At 42.0% G+C, this 17,486-nt stretch overlaps 1 protein-coding gene across 1 annotated transcript in view; it reads right to left on the reverse strand.

Moving 5' to 3' along the window:
* The window catches only part of c15h21orf91 (chromosome 15 C21orf91 homolog), a 59,435-nt gene extending 42,245 nt beyond the window's left edge, over nt 1-17,190 (reverse strand). The window contains exons 1-2 of the mRNA XM_080203380.1: nt 16,769-17,190; nt 639-769 (exon numbers count right to left, since the gene is read on the reverse strand). Coding sequence (XP_080059506.1) covers nt 639-762 — 124 coding nt within the window. The 5' untranslated portion in view covers nt 763-769; nt 16,769-17,190. The remainder of the gene's footprint in view (nt 1-638; nt 770-16,768) is intronic.
* Nucleotides 17,191-17,486: the final 296 nt, after the last annotated feature.

A 17,486-nucleotide genomic window follows, 5' to 3' on the forward strand; every position in this document is an offset into this window, starting at 1 on the left:
TTTTATGGAGCATGTCTGTTTTGCTCTGATTCTGGATGGGCGAACGCGGTGGTAAAGGGGGAAGTGCCGGTAAGGTTGGGCATGCTGCCCATTAAGTCAATTTAAATGCATGAAAATGCATTAAAATGGCCGTCGTGCCAGTTTCAGGCGCAGTCCCGCTCACGACCATTTTCGGACCTTGGTAAAGGGATAACCAGCACGGATTGTGCTACTTGCCTCATGCTCGACTTTATCAAGTTTCTGCTCCCGAAAACAGGCGCAACTTGATGGTAAAATTGGGCCCCATTAGGCTGGGCCTCTGGATTGCTAGTCCAGTGATGATACCACTACATCATTACCTATCCAACATGGTGAGTTAACAAGTATTACATCCTTAACATGAGAGTTCTGGGCAAGGATAGGAGTGGGGTCATACATGTAAGACCATCAGCATTTGAATGGCTTGTGAGGCTAAATAGCCTCCTCCTATTTTTATGTTATGTTTTTTGTCAACTGCTGATTGACCTGGACTTCATTCCTGACCGTTACTTTATTGCTCGTGTCTAGGTTAACAGGAACAGGCAGTCCAGTCTGTTGTCTTTGACAGATATAATTGCAAAAATGCTGTCAAGTGCTTCCTCTTACCCAAGGGTCCTTACCTTCGATGCTGAGCTCAAAGCAGACGTGGCAAAAGGAAAGCATCTCCCTCGCAGTCTCGAGCTTACAGACTCCGCAGATATTGTCATCATTTAGGTCAATGTTAACAAACTGCTCCTCGTTCATAGTGAATCTGAAAACAGCAAATAAAGTGCCACGGTTCATCAAACAGAACAGCATAATTGCCCAATGACAACTGAAAATGTGGACGAGGTCACAGTGAGCTGAAAACATGGCTTATTTTATCAGTTACATTAATAATATATCCCCAGAAAGCGTTTCACAAGAATGTCACGGGCTCATTCAATGTCACCTATTGAATAAAAAGCAATTTTTATATAGTGTGTGCTGCAGGTTTGGTGGGGAACTATATTTTAACGCACGCGCTACAGAATAAAAAAAAAAGTTTCTTGCATACTCATCACCATGAGCTATTTTATTTGAAATTTCAATGCACATCAAATTTGCAGATAAAATAGAGTGTTAGGAGGTGCCGATGAAACAAGGTCCCCTGAACACCATTATATAAAAGCCCATTGCACTTTAACCTCATTTGTTTGAGCAACCGTAATAAAGCTGGCATTAGTCTGGAATTGTGTTTAGAAATGACAAATAGAGATTAGTTTACACAAACTGCAGAGCCTGGGAGTTTGGCAAACTGCCTGAATGGCAACATCTGCTTGGAACAAGAACAATGCTTTTTAACTTCAGCATTAGTGGGACTACTGTAGTTTATGGCAGTGGTGGACAACACTGCAGCCCAGGTGCCATTTGGGTTCTGAGTATGGCCAAAAATCATACTAAGACATTTTATTGACTGCTGTCCATGTGCAGGATTACCAAGTTCCACTGATTTTCACCCACGTATCTTTTTTTCCCCTACCGGTATGACTGAAGGAATATGCATATTAAGCAAAGGCAAGTGAAGTCAGGTCTGTGCTGATTGGTCACGATGTAGAGATGCCGGCGTTGGACTGGGGTAAACACAGTAAGAAGTCTCACAACACCAGGTTAGAGACCAACCAGTTTATTTGATAGCAATCTCACAAGCTTTTGGAAATGGTGTTCCTTCGTCAGGTGTGTGGAAGGTTCTGATCAGAGAAGGGCATATAAAGTCACACACAGTTCACAGAATACTGATCAGAATGCAAGTCTTTACAGCTAACCTGCTATTCAAATCTTAAAGATGCAGACAATGTGAGTGTAAATAGCATTGACATAGGTTAAAGAGATGTGTATTGTCTCCAAACAGATCAGAACCTTCCACATACCTGATGAAGGAACACCGTTTCCAAAAGCTTGTGAGATTACTATCAAATAAACTGGTTGGACACTAACCTGGTGTTGGGAGACTTCTTACTGATTGCTCACAACATTGAGTGCACGGCCCTCACAGTCAAAGTGTAAATATTTATTTTGTTTTTACTATTCGAAGTTAAAAGATTCTAATATTATAATCAATTATTCTTTATAATTTGTCATAAAATATTTAGTGTGTATTAAATATTTTCAAACTAATTCATAGGGTTATGGGTTAGTAAATAAGCCTGATTTCAATCTTTCAGCTGACTAAGATGAAGGAGAGCCATTCATGCAACCCACACACAAGCCTGGGTTGCCTACTACTTGTTTATGGTGACTGAATGCTAAATTCAGTTCCTTTTGATGGGATTTGTTATACAACCTTTTGGAGATCACATTAGTCATTCTGTGATGAGAATTAAATCATTAGTTTTGTTCAAGACTGTCAGTGCACAAAGTCTTATATCCCTTCACTTGTCCAACAATGTTTCACCTCCAGTGATTTAGGTATTGAAGTATAATCACTGTTATTTGTTCACAAGCACACATTTGCAAGGGAGATGAATGGCCAATTCGTCTGGTTTTGGAGTTGAAGAAATGTTGCCCTGCTTTTTAATGAATAGCATCAGGTGAATCTTCCATTTCCTCCTTCTCGGACAGACAGCAGTCTCCATTTGATATCTCATCCATAGGCCTCTGAGAATATGAACCCCCCTCGGTACTTCAAAGTACCAACTGAGATTATGTAGATTTGTCTGCAGGAGTTCCAACTGTGTTTGGAATACAACGTTTGTCATTTTAAATCAAGTTACAGACCACCTCACTAAAAATAGGCTCTAATACTGAAGTTAAAGTAGAATTTGTATTTACATAGCACCTTTCGTAACCTCAGGGCATCAGAAAGAGCTGTGCAACTATTACTCTTGACAATAAAGTCACTATCGTAACGTAGGAAACAACAACCAATTTTTACACAGCAAGCTCTTACAATCAGTCATGTGTTAAATGACAAGAGTATCAGTTTTTAATAACGTTGAATGAGGGACAAATACTGACCCAGGACATTGGAAAGAACTCCTTTGAAAGATAGTCTCAGATATCTTTAACATCTACCAAATAGGACAGACAGGGAGCTTGGTTTAAAAATCACATCTAAAAAGTTATGTTACATGGACACAGAGATGATAATCTTATGTTAGTATTAATGGGAGTGGAGCAAACACAAGACCTGTGTCCTGGGAACCAATACCAATTGGAACAAAGGAGTGAGTCAAGAAGCACAGGCTGCAGTGTTGTCACTGGGCCTGCTGGTAATACACTGCAGGGGACAAACAAGAAACACCCAGTTAAGCCTGTCAACAGCAATGCTTCTCATGTAATCCTCTTAACTCATCATCTTTACTTGTAAATACGAAATGCTCCACCCTGGAATTACACCACTCAGAACAATCCCTGAAGATGTGGCCCAATTTGGGAGAAAACAAAATCTAAAAGGGTTTTTACAAAGTTCAAGCATGAACTGGGCAAAAGTTTTCCGCACATCCTTGATTTCAGTCCTGTGAAGGATTTGACCTACTGCCACTGGCCAGAGTATCCGTTGTTCACAGTGCAAGGGTCTGGAACCTCCCTTTATCTGAACGGGCCTTTTAAAAACAATTTGCTGAAATTAACTATTGGGAATTGCAAGTTAAAAATTTAGCGTTTCTAAACCAAATTCTTGACCCAAATTTGATTATTGCATTACTTGACTTTTTGAAATTATAATTTTGTCATTAAAATCTTTAAAACAAACTAAAACTTAAAATGGGTAGTATTAAGACTATTTTTATCACCATCGATTTTTGCACAAGGAAGAGTATGTTCAGAATAATTTATCACCTCAGCTATGTTAGAACTGCTCGCAGTCATGAAATCTTGAAGCAAAGCCATTATCTATAACCAGGGTGTAGCATAAACTGCAGCAATATCACTCAAGCAGGTTTATCTGGGCGCAACATTTTTCTTCAAAATAATCATTTGAAACTGTCAACAAGTTAATTTTTTTATCGCCACAATTAAAATATAGTTCTTTATTATCTTGACAATTATTTTTGAGATTTTGTTTTCATGCTAATGCAATCCACTGAAAAAGGATGGGTCGACAAATGAAATTTTAAAGAGACAGATGTGCTTATAAGCATATCACCACATTTCCGTTGTGCATAAATCCAACATCTCTACAGCTGTGCTTCAAGCTACTTGGAGCTTGGAGTGTTTGATTTGTCACATGTATTAGTATATAGTGAAAAGTATTGTTTCTTGTACACTGTACAGACAAAGCATACCGAACACAGGAGAGTGCAGAACGTAGTGTTACAATCATAGCTAGGGTGTAGAAAAAGATCATCTTAATATGAGGTAGGTCCATTCAAAAGTCTGATTGCAGCAGGGAAGAAGCTGTTTGAGTCAGTTGGTATCCGGCCTCAGGCTTTATCTTTTTCCCAATGGAAGGTGGCGGAAGAGAGCATGTCTAGGGTATGTGGGGTCCTTGATTATGCTGGCTGCTTTTCTCAGGCAGCAGGAAGTGTAGACTGTGTCAATGAATGGGAAGCTGGTTTGAGTAATGGGCTACGCTTTGGTCACAACGTTTTGTAGTTTTTTGCGTCTTTTGGACAGAGCAGGAGCCATACTGAGCTGTGATACAACCAGAAAGAATGATATATCTATAAAAGTTAGAGTAGCAGATATGCCAAATTTCCTTATTCTCCTGAGAAAATAGAGGCATTAGTGGGCTTTTTTTAATTATAGTGTCAGCATGGAGGGACCAGGGCAGGTTGTTAGGTGATCTGGACACCAAAAGACTTGAAGCTCTCGACCATTTCCACTTCAACCCCATTGATATGGACAGGGGCCGGTCCTCCAGTGCACTTCCTGAAGTTGATGACTATCTCCTTCGTTTTGTTAACATTGAGGGAGAGATTATTGTCACCAGATGCTCTATCTCTTTCCTGTACTCCATCTTGTCTTTGTTTGAGATCCAAGCCACTATAGTGGTGTCATCAGCAAGCTTGAAAATTGAGTTGGAAGGGAATTTGGCCATACACTCATGGGTGTATAAGTAAGGGGCTGAGTACACAGTCTTGTGGGCACCGGTGTGGAGGATGAGTGTGGAGCTGTTGTTGTTGCTTATCCTTGTGGTCTGTGGGTTAGGAAGTTCAGGATCCAATCGTAGTGGGAGGAGCTGAGCCCAAAGCCAAGGAGCTTGGAGAAATAATGGTGTTGAAGGCTGAGCTGTAATCGATAAATGGGAGTCTGACATAGGTGTCTTTGTTATCTAGGTTTTCCAGGGTTGAGTGCAGGGCCAGGGAAATGGTGTCTGTTGTGGACCTTTTGTGGTGACAGGCAAATTTTAGTGGATCCAGGCAATCTGGAAGGCCAGAATTGACTCATGCCATGACTATCTTTTTGAAGCGCTTCATAATCATGGACGTTAGAGACACTGGACGATAGTCATTAAGGCATGCTGCCTGACTTTTCTTTGGTATGGGAATGATGGTCATCTTCTTGAAGCAGATAGGAACCTCAGATTGTTGTAAACAGAGGTTGAAGATGTTTGTGAATGCCTAGCCAACTGACTTGCACAAGATCTGAGTGCTCATCTAGATACCCATCCGGGCCAGTCGTTTTCCATGAGTTGACCTTTGAGAAGGCAACTCTGACATGTGCAATGGTGACCTTGGATAAGGTTCATCTGAGACTCCCAGAATGGGGGGCTTGCTCTCACTGACCTCTTGCTCAAAACAGGCACAGAATACATTGAGCACATTGGAGAGGGGTGCATTGGTATGAAGATTTTACATGCCGCCGTCTTGTGGCCTGTTATGTCTCGCAGACCTTGCCATAGTCAGCAGGGATCTGTTTGGCTCACCCGGGACTCTAGCTTGGTCCAGTACTATCTTTTGACATCTTTGATGAATCTCCTTAGATCATATCTGGATTTCTTGTATAGATTGGGGTCGCCTGACTTGAATGCCTCAGACCTGGACTTCAGCAAGCAGTGAATATCTCTGTTCATCCATATTTTCCAGTAGGGAAACACACAGGTTTGCTTCTTTGGCATACAGTCTTCTACATACCAATGAAATCAGTTACTGTAGTGGTGTACTTCTTCAGGCTGCTCAGAGTTTTTAAATAATGACCAGTCTATTGACTCTAAGCAGTCGGGCAGGAAATCATCCAATTCCTCAGACCAATATTGCTCTACTTTCTTTGACGAATTTGGTTTTGTGAAGGAGTGTTAGTGTCTCACTAACTTGATTGAGTTTTTCGAGGAAGTGATGAAGATGATTGATGAGGGTAGGGCAGCAGTTGTTGTCTACATGGACTTCAGTATGGCTCTAGCAGATTGTTGCAGAAGGTGAAGTCGCATGGGAGAGGTGAGTTGGCAAGGTGGATCCAAAACTGGCTCGGTCAAAGAAGACAGAGGGTAGCAGCGGAAGGGTGTGCTTCTGAATGGAGGGCTGTGACAAGTGGCGTGCCTTTGGGATCAGTGCTGGGAACTTTGCTGTTTGTAATACCATCAGAGGAAACAGATCAGCTGGAGACTTGGGCAGAGAGGTGGCAGATGAAGTTTAATCCAGACAAATGAGGTAATACATTTTGGAAGGTTTAATACAAATAGGAAATATACAGTAAATGTATATTCATTTACATACATTCAATGTATTCAAGCGTATTGATAGGCAAAGGGACCTGGGTATACAGGTACCCAGGTCCCTGAAAATGGCAATGCAGGTGGAGAAGATAGTCAAGAAGGCATACGGGATGCTTGCCTTCATCGGCTGAGGCACTGAGTTTAAAAATTGGCAAGCCATGTTGCAGCTTTATAGAACCTTAGTTAGGCTGCATTGGGAATATAGTGTTCAATTCTGATCGTCACACTACCAGAAAGATGTGGAGGTTTTCGAGAAGCTACAGAAAAGATTTACCAGGATGTTGCCTGGTATGGAGGGCATCAAATATGAGAAGTTGGAGAAACTTAATTTGTTGTCACTGGAACGACATAGGTTGAGGGGTGAGCTGATAGAAGTCTACAAGATTATGAGAGACACGGACAGAGCGGATAGTCAGAAGCTTTTTCCCAGGATGGAAGAGTCAATTGCTAGGGGGCACAGGTCTAAGCTGCAAGGGGCAAGATTTAAAGGGGACGTACAAGGCAGTTTTTCCTTTTACACAGAGGGTGGTGGGCACCTGGAACCTGTTGTGGGGGGGGGGAGGTAGCGGAAGCAGATACAATTGTGACTTTTAAGGGGTGTCTTGACAAATACATGAATAGGATGGGAATAGAGGGATATGGTCTAACAAAAGCTAGGGGCTTTTATTTAAGTTGGGTAGCATGGTCAGTGCAGGCTTGGAGGGCTGAAGGGCCTGTTCCTGTTATTTTCATCATTCTTGAATTCTCCTGTTTCAATTACCAGTCTTACTCTAAGGAAACTTCATTTATCAAGATAGTAATTTAAAGGATTTTCCAGTATAAAGTGAGATTGAGCCACATCACAGAATCCAACAGCCTAGAAAGACAACATTTGGGCCATGCCAATTCTTTTAAAGAAGTACCTAATTATTCCCACTACTCTCTAATCTTTTCCCACAGCCCTGTCTTTTTATTCTTTTCAAATATTATCTCCAACTTTTTTCTGAAAATTACTCTTAGATCTGCTTTCAGCACCTTCAGGCAGTGCATTCCAGACCACAACTTGCTACCAAAACAAAAACTTAATCTCTTCACCTGCTGAACTTGTATAGGACAGTTGTTGGATCACAGCTCAAGTATTGCATACAGTTAGAGGGATATGAACACGTTGGAGAGGGCAGAAGAGGTTTAGAAAAATGGTTCCAGAAATGAGAAACTTTCGCCGGGGAGGGGAAGGCTAAGAGAACATTTGATGGAGGTGTGCATAATCACATATCCATCCTCTTCATTATCTTAAACGTCTCTGTAAGATCCCCCCTCATCCTTCTAAACTCCAACGAGTACAAACCCAGCCTATTCAGCCTCTCTTCATAGTTCAACCCCCTCATCTCCGGTATCAGCCTAGTGAACCTCCTCTGCACTCCCTCCAAGGCCAAAATATCCTTGCGTGAGTGCGGCGACCAAAACTGCACACAGTACTCCAGCTGCGGCCTCACCAGTGCCATATACAGTTGCAGCAAGATCTCCCTGCTTTTATATTCTATCCCCCTCGCTATAAAGGCCAGCATCCCATTTGCCTTCCTGATCACCTGCTGCACCTGCAGACTGGGTTTTTGCGACTCATGCACAAGGACCCCCCAGGTCCCTCCGCACCGTAGCATGCTGCAGCTTTTCGCCCTTTAAATAGTAATCCCTCCTACTATTATTCCTGCCAAAGTGGATAACCTCACACTTGCTAACATTGTACTCCATCTGCCAGGTCCTCGCCCACTCGCTCAGCCTATCTAGATCCCCCTGCAGACTTTCCACACCCTCCGCACAATTTGCTTTTCCACTTATCTTCGTGTCATCAGCTCTGCCTGGAAGTGTGGTGGAAACAGGTTCCACTGGGGCATTACATGATTATTTGAACAGAAATAATATGCAGGGTTATGAGGAAAAGACAGGAGAATGCACCGCATGGTGCTCATTCGGAAGAACAATAGTCACCGTGGGCCGAATGGTCCCCTTCTGCACTTTAACAATACCATGATAAGTTTCTTTTGCCAATTTAAATCCATTTTTTCAGATCACCAGCAATGCAGCCAATGGAATGTGTTCTGAAATTTGATTGATTTTGATTTATTATTGTCACATGTATAACAGTGACAATATTTTTATTGTACGCTATACAGGCAAAGCATACCATTCATAGATAAGGGAAGGAGAGAGTGCAGAATGTAGTGTTACAGTCAATAGCTAGGGTGCAGAGAAAGATCAACTTAATGTTAGATAAGTTCATTGAGAAGTCTGACAGCAGCAGGGAAGAAGCTGTTCTTGAGTTGGTTGGTACGTGACTTTTTGTATATTTTTCCCAAAGGAAGAAGGTGGAAGAGAGAATGTCCGGGATGCGTGGGTCCTTAATTATGCTGGCTGCTTTGCTGAGGCAGCGGAAAGTATGAACAGAGTCAATGGATGGGAGGCTGGTTTGCATGATGGATCAGGCATTTAATAGTCAACCATATTGTTCTATGTTCATATTGCTGTGGATCTGAAGTCACATGTAAGCTTGACCAGTTAAGGACGGCAGATTTCCTTCCCTAAAGGACATTAGTGAACCAGAAAGGTTTTAAACAATCAGTGATGTGTGTAATGGTCACATTACAGACTAACTTTATATTCCAGATTTATTAAGTGATTATAAATTCCATGGAGGATAAGAACTCCATCCCCAGAGAACTAGTAATTAGCATGCCATGCTAGTGAAGTGATATTAGCACCACACCATTAGCTGTCTCCTCCTGTTCAGGCAAGAAGATCACGTGCTTTCACCACAAACTGAGTTTCACCATAACGAATGGCCACTTGAGTTATTTGAGGATCATCAGAATTTGGTAACTGATTGTGGGTCAAATAGCACTAACAGAAGAGGAAAAAGAAAATTATTACTTGGAATAGGAGGAGGTCTTTAAACTCTCAAGTGCCCCAATGGTTGATCTAAACCTCAATCCAATTTATCAACCTTGGCTTCATATCCATAGAAACATAGAAATGAGGGGCAGGAGTGGGCCATTCGGCCCTTTGAGTCTGCTCCACCATTCAATCTTGGCAGATCCCCGCTCTCAATGTCATAACCATTGAAAGCCATACCCAACAACAAAAATTGAAATGGTCCTGTAAATGACCCAGACGTCCTGAGAATTCCAGATTTGTTTGCTGCTGCATGGAAGAAAATATTTCCTGGATTGCGTCCTAAATGGCCTCATTTTGATTTTAAAATCATGCCCGCCCAGCCACTTTATACAAGAGCGCACATAGGCTATTCAAGAAAAGTCACAAATTCAACACAATCACCTCCTCAATCAAACATCTAGATATCCACACTTTTCGGCAAGGCTCACATAGGAACAGGAATAAGCCATTCAATGTATGGAATGATGAAACAGAGATGACCATTTTCCACAGGGATCCTATCCCAGCTCTCTAGTAGAGCTATCCAATTGGTCCCTCTGCCTGGCACTTTTCTTAGAGCTCTGCCAATATTTACCATTCAAGTGTTAAAAGATACACGTTTTAAAAATTACCAGATCTGCTTTCACTGCCCTTTGCATGCTAAATCATAACTGCACGTTGCATAAAGCGTATTTTCATGTTGCCTAATACTTTCAACTATCACCTTAAAGTCACATCTTCTGGTTATCAAACTCCCGGTTACCAAACTCCCTTCCATCCTTAATCTTTCAAGTCAGTTCATGATTTTGAACACCTCTCTTAAATCTTTGACTGCTTTAAGCACAATCTTGCTATTTCATCTATGTGAAGTTGTTTATCCTTGGTCCAATTCTAGTAAACATCTCCTGCATCCCAAGATGGGAGGCTCACAACTGAACACAACTCAACTCCAGCTGAGGTCGAATCAATCTGTGGTTTATAAAGGTTTTGAATTACTTATGTATAATCTACTCTGCTATTCAATTAGATCATGGTGGAGCTGTATCTTAACCTCATTTGCCTGAGGCATAATGTCCTTGTCAATTGAGCCGCAGATTCAGTAAGTTTTAGGGAAAAGGGTTCCAGATTTCCATTCATCTTTTGTGTGAACTGGTGCTTTCTGATGACACATATCTGGAAAAGCCCATCTGATGCCTATTTCTTCAGTACAGAGCAAGATACTTTCACTTCACCTTTCAAATTAAACTCAGGCAAACCAAATCAAAGAATTGGGCAAGAAACAGTCGGCCCAGCTCTCAGACAAGCCCATGTCAACCTACACAACTACACTGCTCAGCTAGATGTTGTTTTGACTCTTTTTGTTCAGCTGCTTACACAGAGTTTCTTTCTGTTGGGCTGAAGACCTCACTGCGACAGCTTCCAACCTACACCATGCCTTGCTGAGACCCCATGACATGTGATTTCTCGTCAACTTGTGTCTCAAGAGGTGTGTGTGTGACTGAATGCAGATACAGTTGTTTCACTGTAAATAAAGACAGTTAGATCACACATGATTTCAAACATGCATTCCAATATTGGGAAGACCAAAGCCATTGTTTCTGTGACCTGTATACCTCCCTGTGGCGGCACAGTGGCACAATGATTAACACTGTTACCTCACAGCGCCGGGTTTGATTCCTGGCTTGGGTCACTGTTTGGGCAAACATGCAGACTCCGCACAACGTCTGTGTGGGTTTCCTCCGGATGCTCCTTTTTCCTCCCACAGTCTGAAAGACGTGCTGCTTAGGTGCATTGACCGTGCTAAATTCTCCCTCAGTGTAACCGAACAGGCGCCGGTGTGTGGAGACTCAGGGATTTTTACACTAATTTCATTACGATGTTAATGCAAACCACTTGTGACACTACTACATAAACTTTAAACACTGCTCCTCCCATTCCTGGCCATTGCAAGACTTGCATTTATATAGCACCTTTCAGGGGCCACAGGATCCCCAAATCACTTTACATCCCTGTAAAATACCTTTGGTTACTTTATGACATTATGGGTACTACACAAATTAAAATTTGTGTTAAGCTACTTGATATCAAAATCGACCACACGAGCTGACTACAGCTGTAAACTCTTCATGCCCCTTTCCTGGGCTAAGGTCACCCACTTAGTCCAACAATAATCCTTTTCTTCAAAAACAGAAACTTCGTAACATTTTGAAAACAGAAAATAGTGGAAACTCAAAACGAACTCATCAGCATTTGGAAATTTTAAAAACCCTCAGTTCTTTTTATTTGAAGAGCAAACAGTTCCAGAGTAACTGATTGCTCCTTGTAACTCCTATCCCTCTGATCCTGTAGCCCTGTTGTCTCATAACATTACATCCTTAGAAAAAAAAGACATGAAGGCTGCATTCTAGACACGTCTCACCAAATATAAATTTTTAGATTTGCGTGTCTTGACTTGTAAATTACTTCCCTTGCTACAGGCCAAGTGTGCTAAGGCGAAGTACCTCATCGCTGTCGTCACGGGAGCCAAGATCAGAAATTGACCTGGGGGCCCTTCCAGGTCTACACAGCTTCACACCAATGGCAGACTGAATTTTCCACATTAAAAATGTGATCGACGTACACTATTGTCAGTGTTGAACTCAACTCCCCTACCCACACTCCCTTCCCTGTCCCCCCCATCTGCAATGTTCTCCTTATTTCTCCTGCTTCTGAAACCACATGTGCCACCGACAGCCCCTGCCCCACCCCCTCCTCCCAGCCACAATTTGAACACAATTAAACTTTGCAGTTAAAAGTTGCTCAGGAACTCGCCTGCTGTGTTAAGCTCCAACTTAATCCATTAACTTCAAAGCTGCACACTGAGCCCTTTATATTTCAGTTGTAAAACATTAAGTTTCTGGCAGCTGCCAACCCCACTTAAGTTTGTTTGGGTTTATTAATGGACTGAACAGTTGCATTAACTGAACGCTGCTTTAAAACTCAGCCTGCTCCACATGCCACTGTTTCGTTGACCAACCGCAGCTTTTCTGCTAACTGCAATGAAACCTCACCGCAAAATGGACGTGCAGAATTTCTCCTTCCCCCTCTGCTGTTTTACGATTACACAAATACAAAGAGAAAGAAAAGTTAATGTGGTGATTTGAATGAGGTGTTCAAAACAATGATGGGTTCTGATGGAGTAAGTAAGGAGAAACTAGCAAGAGGATTAGCAACTGGAAGAAACATATTGAAGGCAAAGGCAAAAGAATGTGGGGGGGGGGGGGCGTGGGGGAGAACTTGTTTTTAATTTAAAGTGAAAATCTGGTATTCTGTGCCTGACTCCAGACAGACAGATATGCAGACACCACACATCTCATCTCCCCCACCCACCTTGTGGTCTGCCTGCATTTCTTCTGCCACATTGACAGGTCTAGGGATCCTTTGCATCAACAACACATTTTCCATCTTCCCCTCACTCTCTGCTGTTCTGCGTAAACACTGACAACTCTTCTGGACTCCATCTTTCATTTCTTCTCTTGCCCCATTATCATTTACTATTACCTCTCACCATTATCCCCTACAACCATCTCAGCCTTCCACACCCACCCCCACCCCCACTTTTCCACTGAGCACCCAGTGCTCCTTACTTAAGAATCTAGCATTTTCTTTTTTTGTTCATGGGATATGGGCACCACTGACTGGGCAAGCATTTGTTGCCCATCCCTGCTCTTATTCAGAGGGCAGTTAAGAGTCAACCACTGTGGGTCTAGAGTTACACATAGTCCAGACTAGTTAAAGACAGCAGATTTCCTTTCCTAAATAACTTAATAAACCAGATGGGTTTTTACAACAGTTGACAGGGCGGCATGGCGGCACAGTGGTACAGTGGTTAGCACTGCAGCCTCACAGCACCAGGGACCTGGGTTAAACTCCTGGTTTGGGTCACTGTCTGTGCGGAGTCTGCATGTTCTCCCCATGTCTGTGTGGGTTTCCTCCGGGTGCTCGGGTTTCTCCCACAGTCCAAAAAATAAGCTGGTTAGGTGGATTGGCCATGCTAAATTCTCCCTCAGTGCACCTGAACAGGCGCTGGAGTGAGTGACAAGGAGATTTTCCCAGTCACTTCATTGCGGTGTTAATGTAAGCCTAGTTGTGACACCAATAAACCTTTTTTTCAAATTTCACCATCTGCCATGGTGGGATTCAAATCCAGATCCCCAGAGCATTACCCTGGGTCTATGGATTACAGTGACAATACCACTGTCTCCCACTGAGTAAAGACCACTGACTTGAATCATTAACTCTGGTTCCTCTCTCCACATATGCTGCCCAACCTGATGAGTATTTTCTATTGTTTCAGATTTCCAGTATTTCACTTTTGATAAAAAAACTGAGGAGGCCAATGATAACACCACCTAATACTATCAAAAATATGGAACGCTGAAGTGAGACATTAAAAAAAAGGGGAAGATGGGGAGCGGGATCTGGATCCAGATCCGGATCCACAGTTCCTCAAATTCACTGCACAGCAAGTTCCCTCCAAATCACACACCATCCTAACTTGGAACTAGCTCCAGGATTTTAACCCAGCAATAGCGAAGGAATGGAATTATCCCTCCCTAATACCACTGTGGTGTACCTACAGCACAGGCTGCTGCAGTTCAAGAAGGCTGTATCTTCTGAAGGGCAATTATAGACAGGTAATGAATACTAGCCTAGTCAACGAAACCCACATCCCATGAATGAAATTATTTTAAAAAATGATCCATCACATCAGTGTTGGCATTTTGCTGAAGCACTCCAAACTAATCCCCTTGATGTATTCCCTCACAAGGTCTGCATCTTCCTCAACTTGACATATTTATTCTCTTTTCTCTTTAAAAGGCTATGTTATTTGCATCAGTCAATGGCCAAGTGTTCCAACTTGGTCTGAAGAATTTTCTCCTAACCTTTCAGATGAGGATTTTGAACTGATGGTCTCTCAACAATAATTTCCTTACCACAGGAAATAATTCTTCCCTATTCATTATATCTGGATGTTATAAAAGCCTCTATTAACCTTCTCTGCTCCAGTGGAAACAATATCAGTATTTCCTCTTAGAATGGCAAATGGAAGCTATCAACCCCAGTCAACCTATTCCATACGTTCTGTGGTTTTAATGCTCCATTATATAATGAAGCACTTAGAAACACACACATGCGTTACAATTGCTGCAGCAGCTGGCAAACTCAAGATCCAATACCAATTACTATTAACATGCAGATATACGTTCAACCCCAGTGCTGTCCAATTGAAATTGCTTTCCACAGGCACTAATTTGAATTCCTCCATTTATATCCACGTCAACATCTACTACCAATCAAGAACCAAGGAACTACAAATAACTCGATCAAAGATGAATACGTGCAATCTGTCTTTCATCTCATCATTTTGCCAAGAAACATACAAAAGGTTAAAGTTCACATGAATGTTGATAATAACATTGCACAGTCAGATGCCTCATAACAATGTCTGTTTACCAACCAGGAATACAATTAGTTACATCTGGATCTCCATTTAACTCACGTGGCGCTGTATGACATGCTGGACGATGCTGACTAACACAACAGTTACTGTTATCCAAAGACCAAGTGCTTTATGTTAGGGCCAGAAAGTACACGCCAGTGCTGATTGGTACCTCCTGACATTTCATGCATTTTGACATGAAAGCTTTGAATAAGTGGAAGTTCTTTACCTGCTTTAACATTATTAGCAAACCACAAAATTGTTTGCACAACCAAGGCACCACAGAAATTGTTGAAACATCCATTCTTCCACCGCTCCGCTCCCCCCACCCCCCACCACACACACACACACACACACACACAAACAAAGAGAAAACCTAACCAAATTCTATTTTGGTTGAAAACTTCCAAAGTGGGCAATTTTAATGGATAACTGTTTATAGCGGACATTAGGATGATGGAGACATAAAATATATTCTACTCTGAGGATGAAGTAAAGGAAACATATTTAACAGACTACAATTATTCAGCCCTTTCTACAGCCAAGTACATGTGGAAGGGTAAGCAAACAGAAAAAAAAACACCCTGAAAGACAGTTTTCCTGATTTACAGAAATAAAAAAATACACAGCACTAAAAGGAGGCTATTCCGTCAATGGTGCTAGCCCTCTGAAAAGTTACCTTCCCCACAGCCCTGCACATTACTACTTTTGGAATAGACTTGCCAAATATTTTCAGCTTTTTTGTTTGTTTCCTGATCACCAACAATTGCAGCATTATTTCTTGAAACACCAGTATGTTTTGTGTGATTTCAATCACTAAATTATCACAGAGCAGTCTTAGTCTTGCGTTGGTTAACAAAACAGGAGGCAAGTTGTAACAGATTATAGACTGAAGTGCATTAGTAATAGTTGTTATCCAGAAGAGCAATTTTAATCTCCAAAAAAAAAATTGCATTGTATCACACTTTTCACAAACTCAGGACAACCCAGAGCATTTGCAGATACTGGAATGAAGCCAATGTTCTTTTTCTCTGCACCCACCCACCAACACACACACACACACACAGAATTCATGAAATTTGTTTTTAAAATATCTTCTTAGTAATGGGGCACTTCCCTGCATTTGGTTCAATAATTCTACACATACATAAAAGCAAAATACTACAGACGCTAGAAACCTGAAATAAAAACAGAAACTGCTGGATAAACTCAGCAAGTCTGGCAGCAACTGTGGAGAGAAACAGAGTTACAAACAGAAGGGTCATTTAGACTCAAAACATTAACTCTGTTTCTCTCCACAGGTGCTGCCATGCAGACATGCATAAATGTAGGTTAGCACACAAACCTCAAACAGTCTGAAGAGTAAAGAGTGGAGTGGAAACCCTAAAGCAAGGGAACAATGTACAGAACTAATCTACCAAATCAGGGGATTATTCGTCACCCTATTATAACATACACAGTCCAACAGGGAGATGTTTATCCTCAGGAGGGTTGGGAGGGAAATAAACTGTAAAACTAGGGGCAAAGGGGAATCGAGTGTTTAAAGTCAGTCAGGCCTGTCAATAAAGTTCTCTCATTAAACAGACATTTTAATCAGCCTAACCCAAATCCCCATCACAGAGAGAGTGAGAAAGGGCACGGGGGGGGGGGGGGGGGGAGTTACTTCATCTTTTTGGCTCAGAATTTCTCCTTCATAAAAACACACACACAAAATCAGTTGTCACATTAAAAAGGTCTTTACTCACTCTGATCTGCCAGCTGTCGCAGCACTGCAGTGGCCCAGGGTACACTGTCTCTAAGTAACTGTAATACACTGAATCCTCTGTTTCACTGTGTCCCTCACTCACTCTGACACACTGGATCCTCTGTGTTACACCGTATCCTTCTCACACTGACTCTCTGGATCCTGTAATACACTGTATCCCTCGCACTCCGATACACTGGATCCTCTGTGTTACACAGTATCTCTCTCACTGATACATTGGATCCTCTGTGTTACACTGTATTCCTCACTCTAATACACTGGATCCTGTATTACACTGTATCCCTCTCTGAAACGCTGGATCCTCTGTTACACTTTATCCCTCACTCACTCTGATACACTGGATCCTCTGTGTTACACTGTATCCGTTCCCCTCACTAAAATACTCAGCGTTCCACCAGAGAACCCGAGGGATCCAGTAATACCACATACACATAGAGGGAGGGGGGTGTAGAGGGGGAAGTGGGGGGGGGGGTAGTGGCCAGATAAAACCCAGTCACATCACAACAAGAAAAAATCCTTCTCCACATCACAACATATAACACAGGATGAATTAGTCAGTATTTTTCCTAATTTCAATTATTAGCCCTGGTGTTAAGAGCTGAATATGCTCTGCCGAACACTTGCTCACCCCCCTTCCTGTATTTGGTTTGAACCAACACGTCATGTTCTATTATAGAGCATCACACTGCTTTATCCCC

Source organism: Carcharhinus amblyrhynchos, chromosome 15, assembly GCF_965287045.1.
Source record: "Carcharhinus amblyrhynchos chromosome 15, sCarAmb.v2.hapA, whole genome shotgun sequence".
In the NCBI taxonomy this organism is placed as follows: domain Eukaryota; kingdom Metazoa; phylum Chordata; class Chondrichthyes; order Carcharhiniformes; family Carcharhinidae; genus Carcharhinus; species Carcharhinus amblyrhynchos.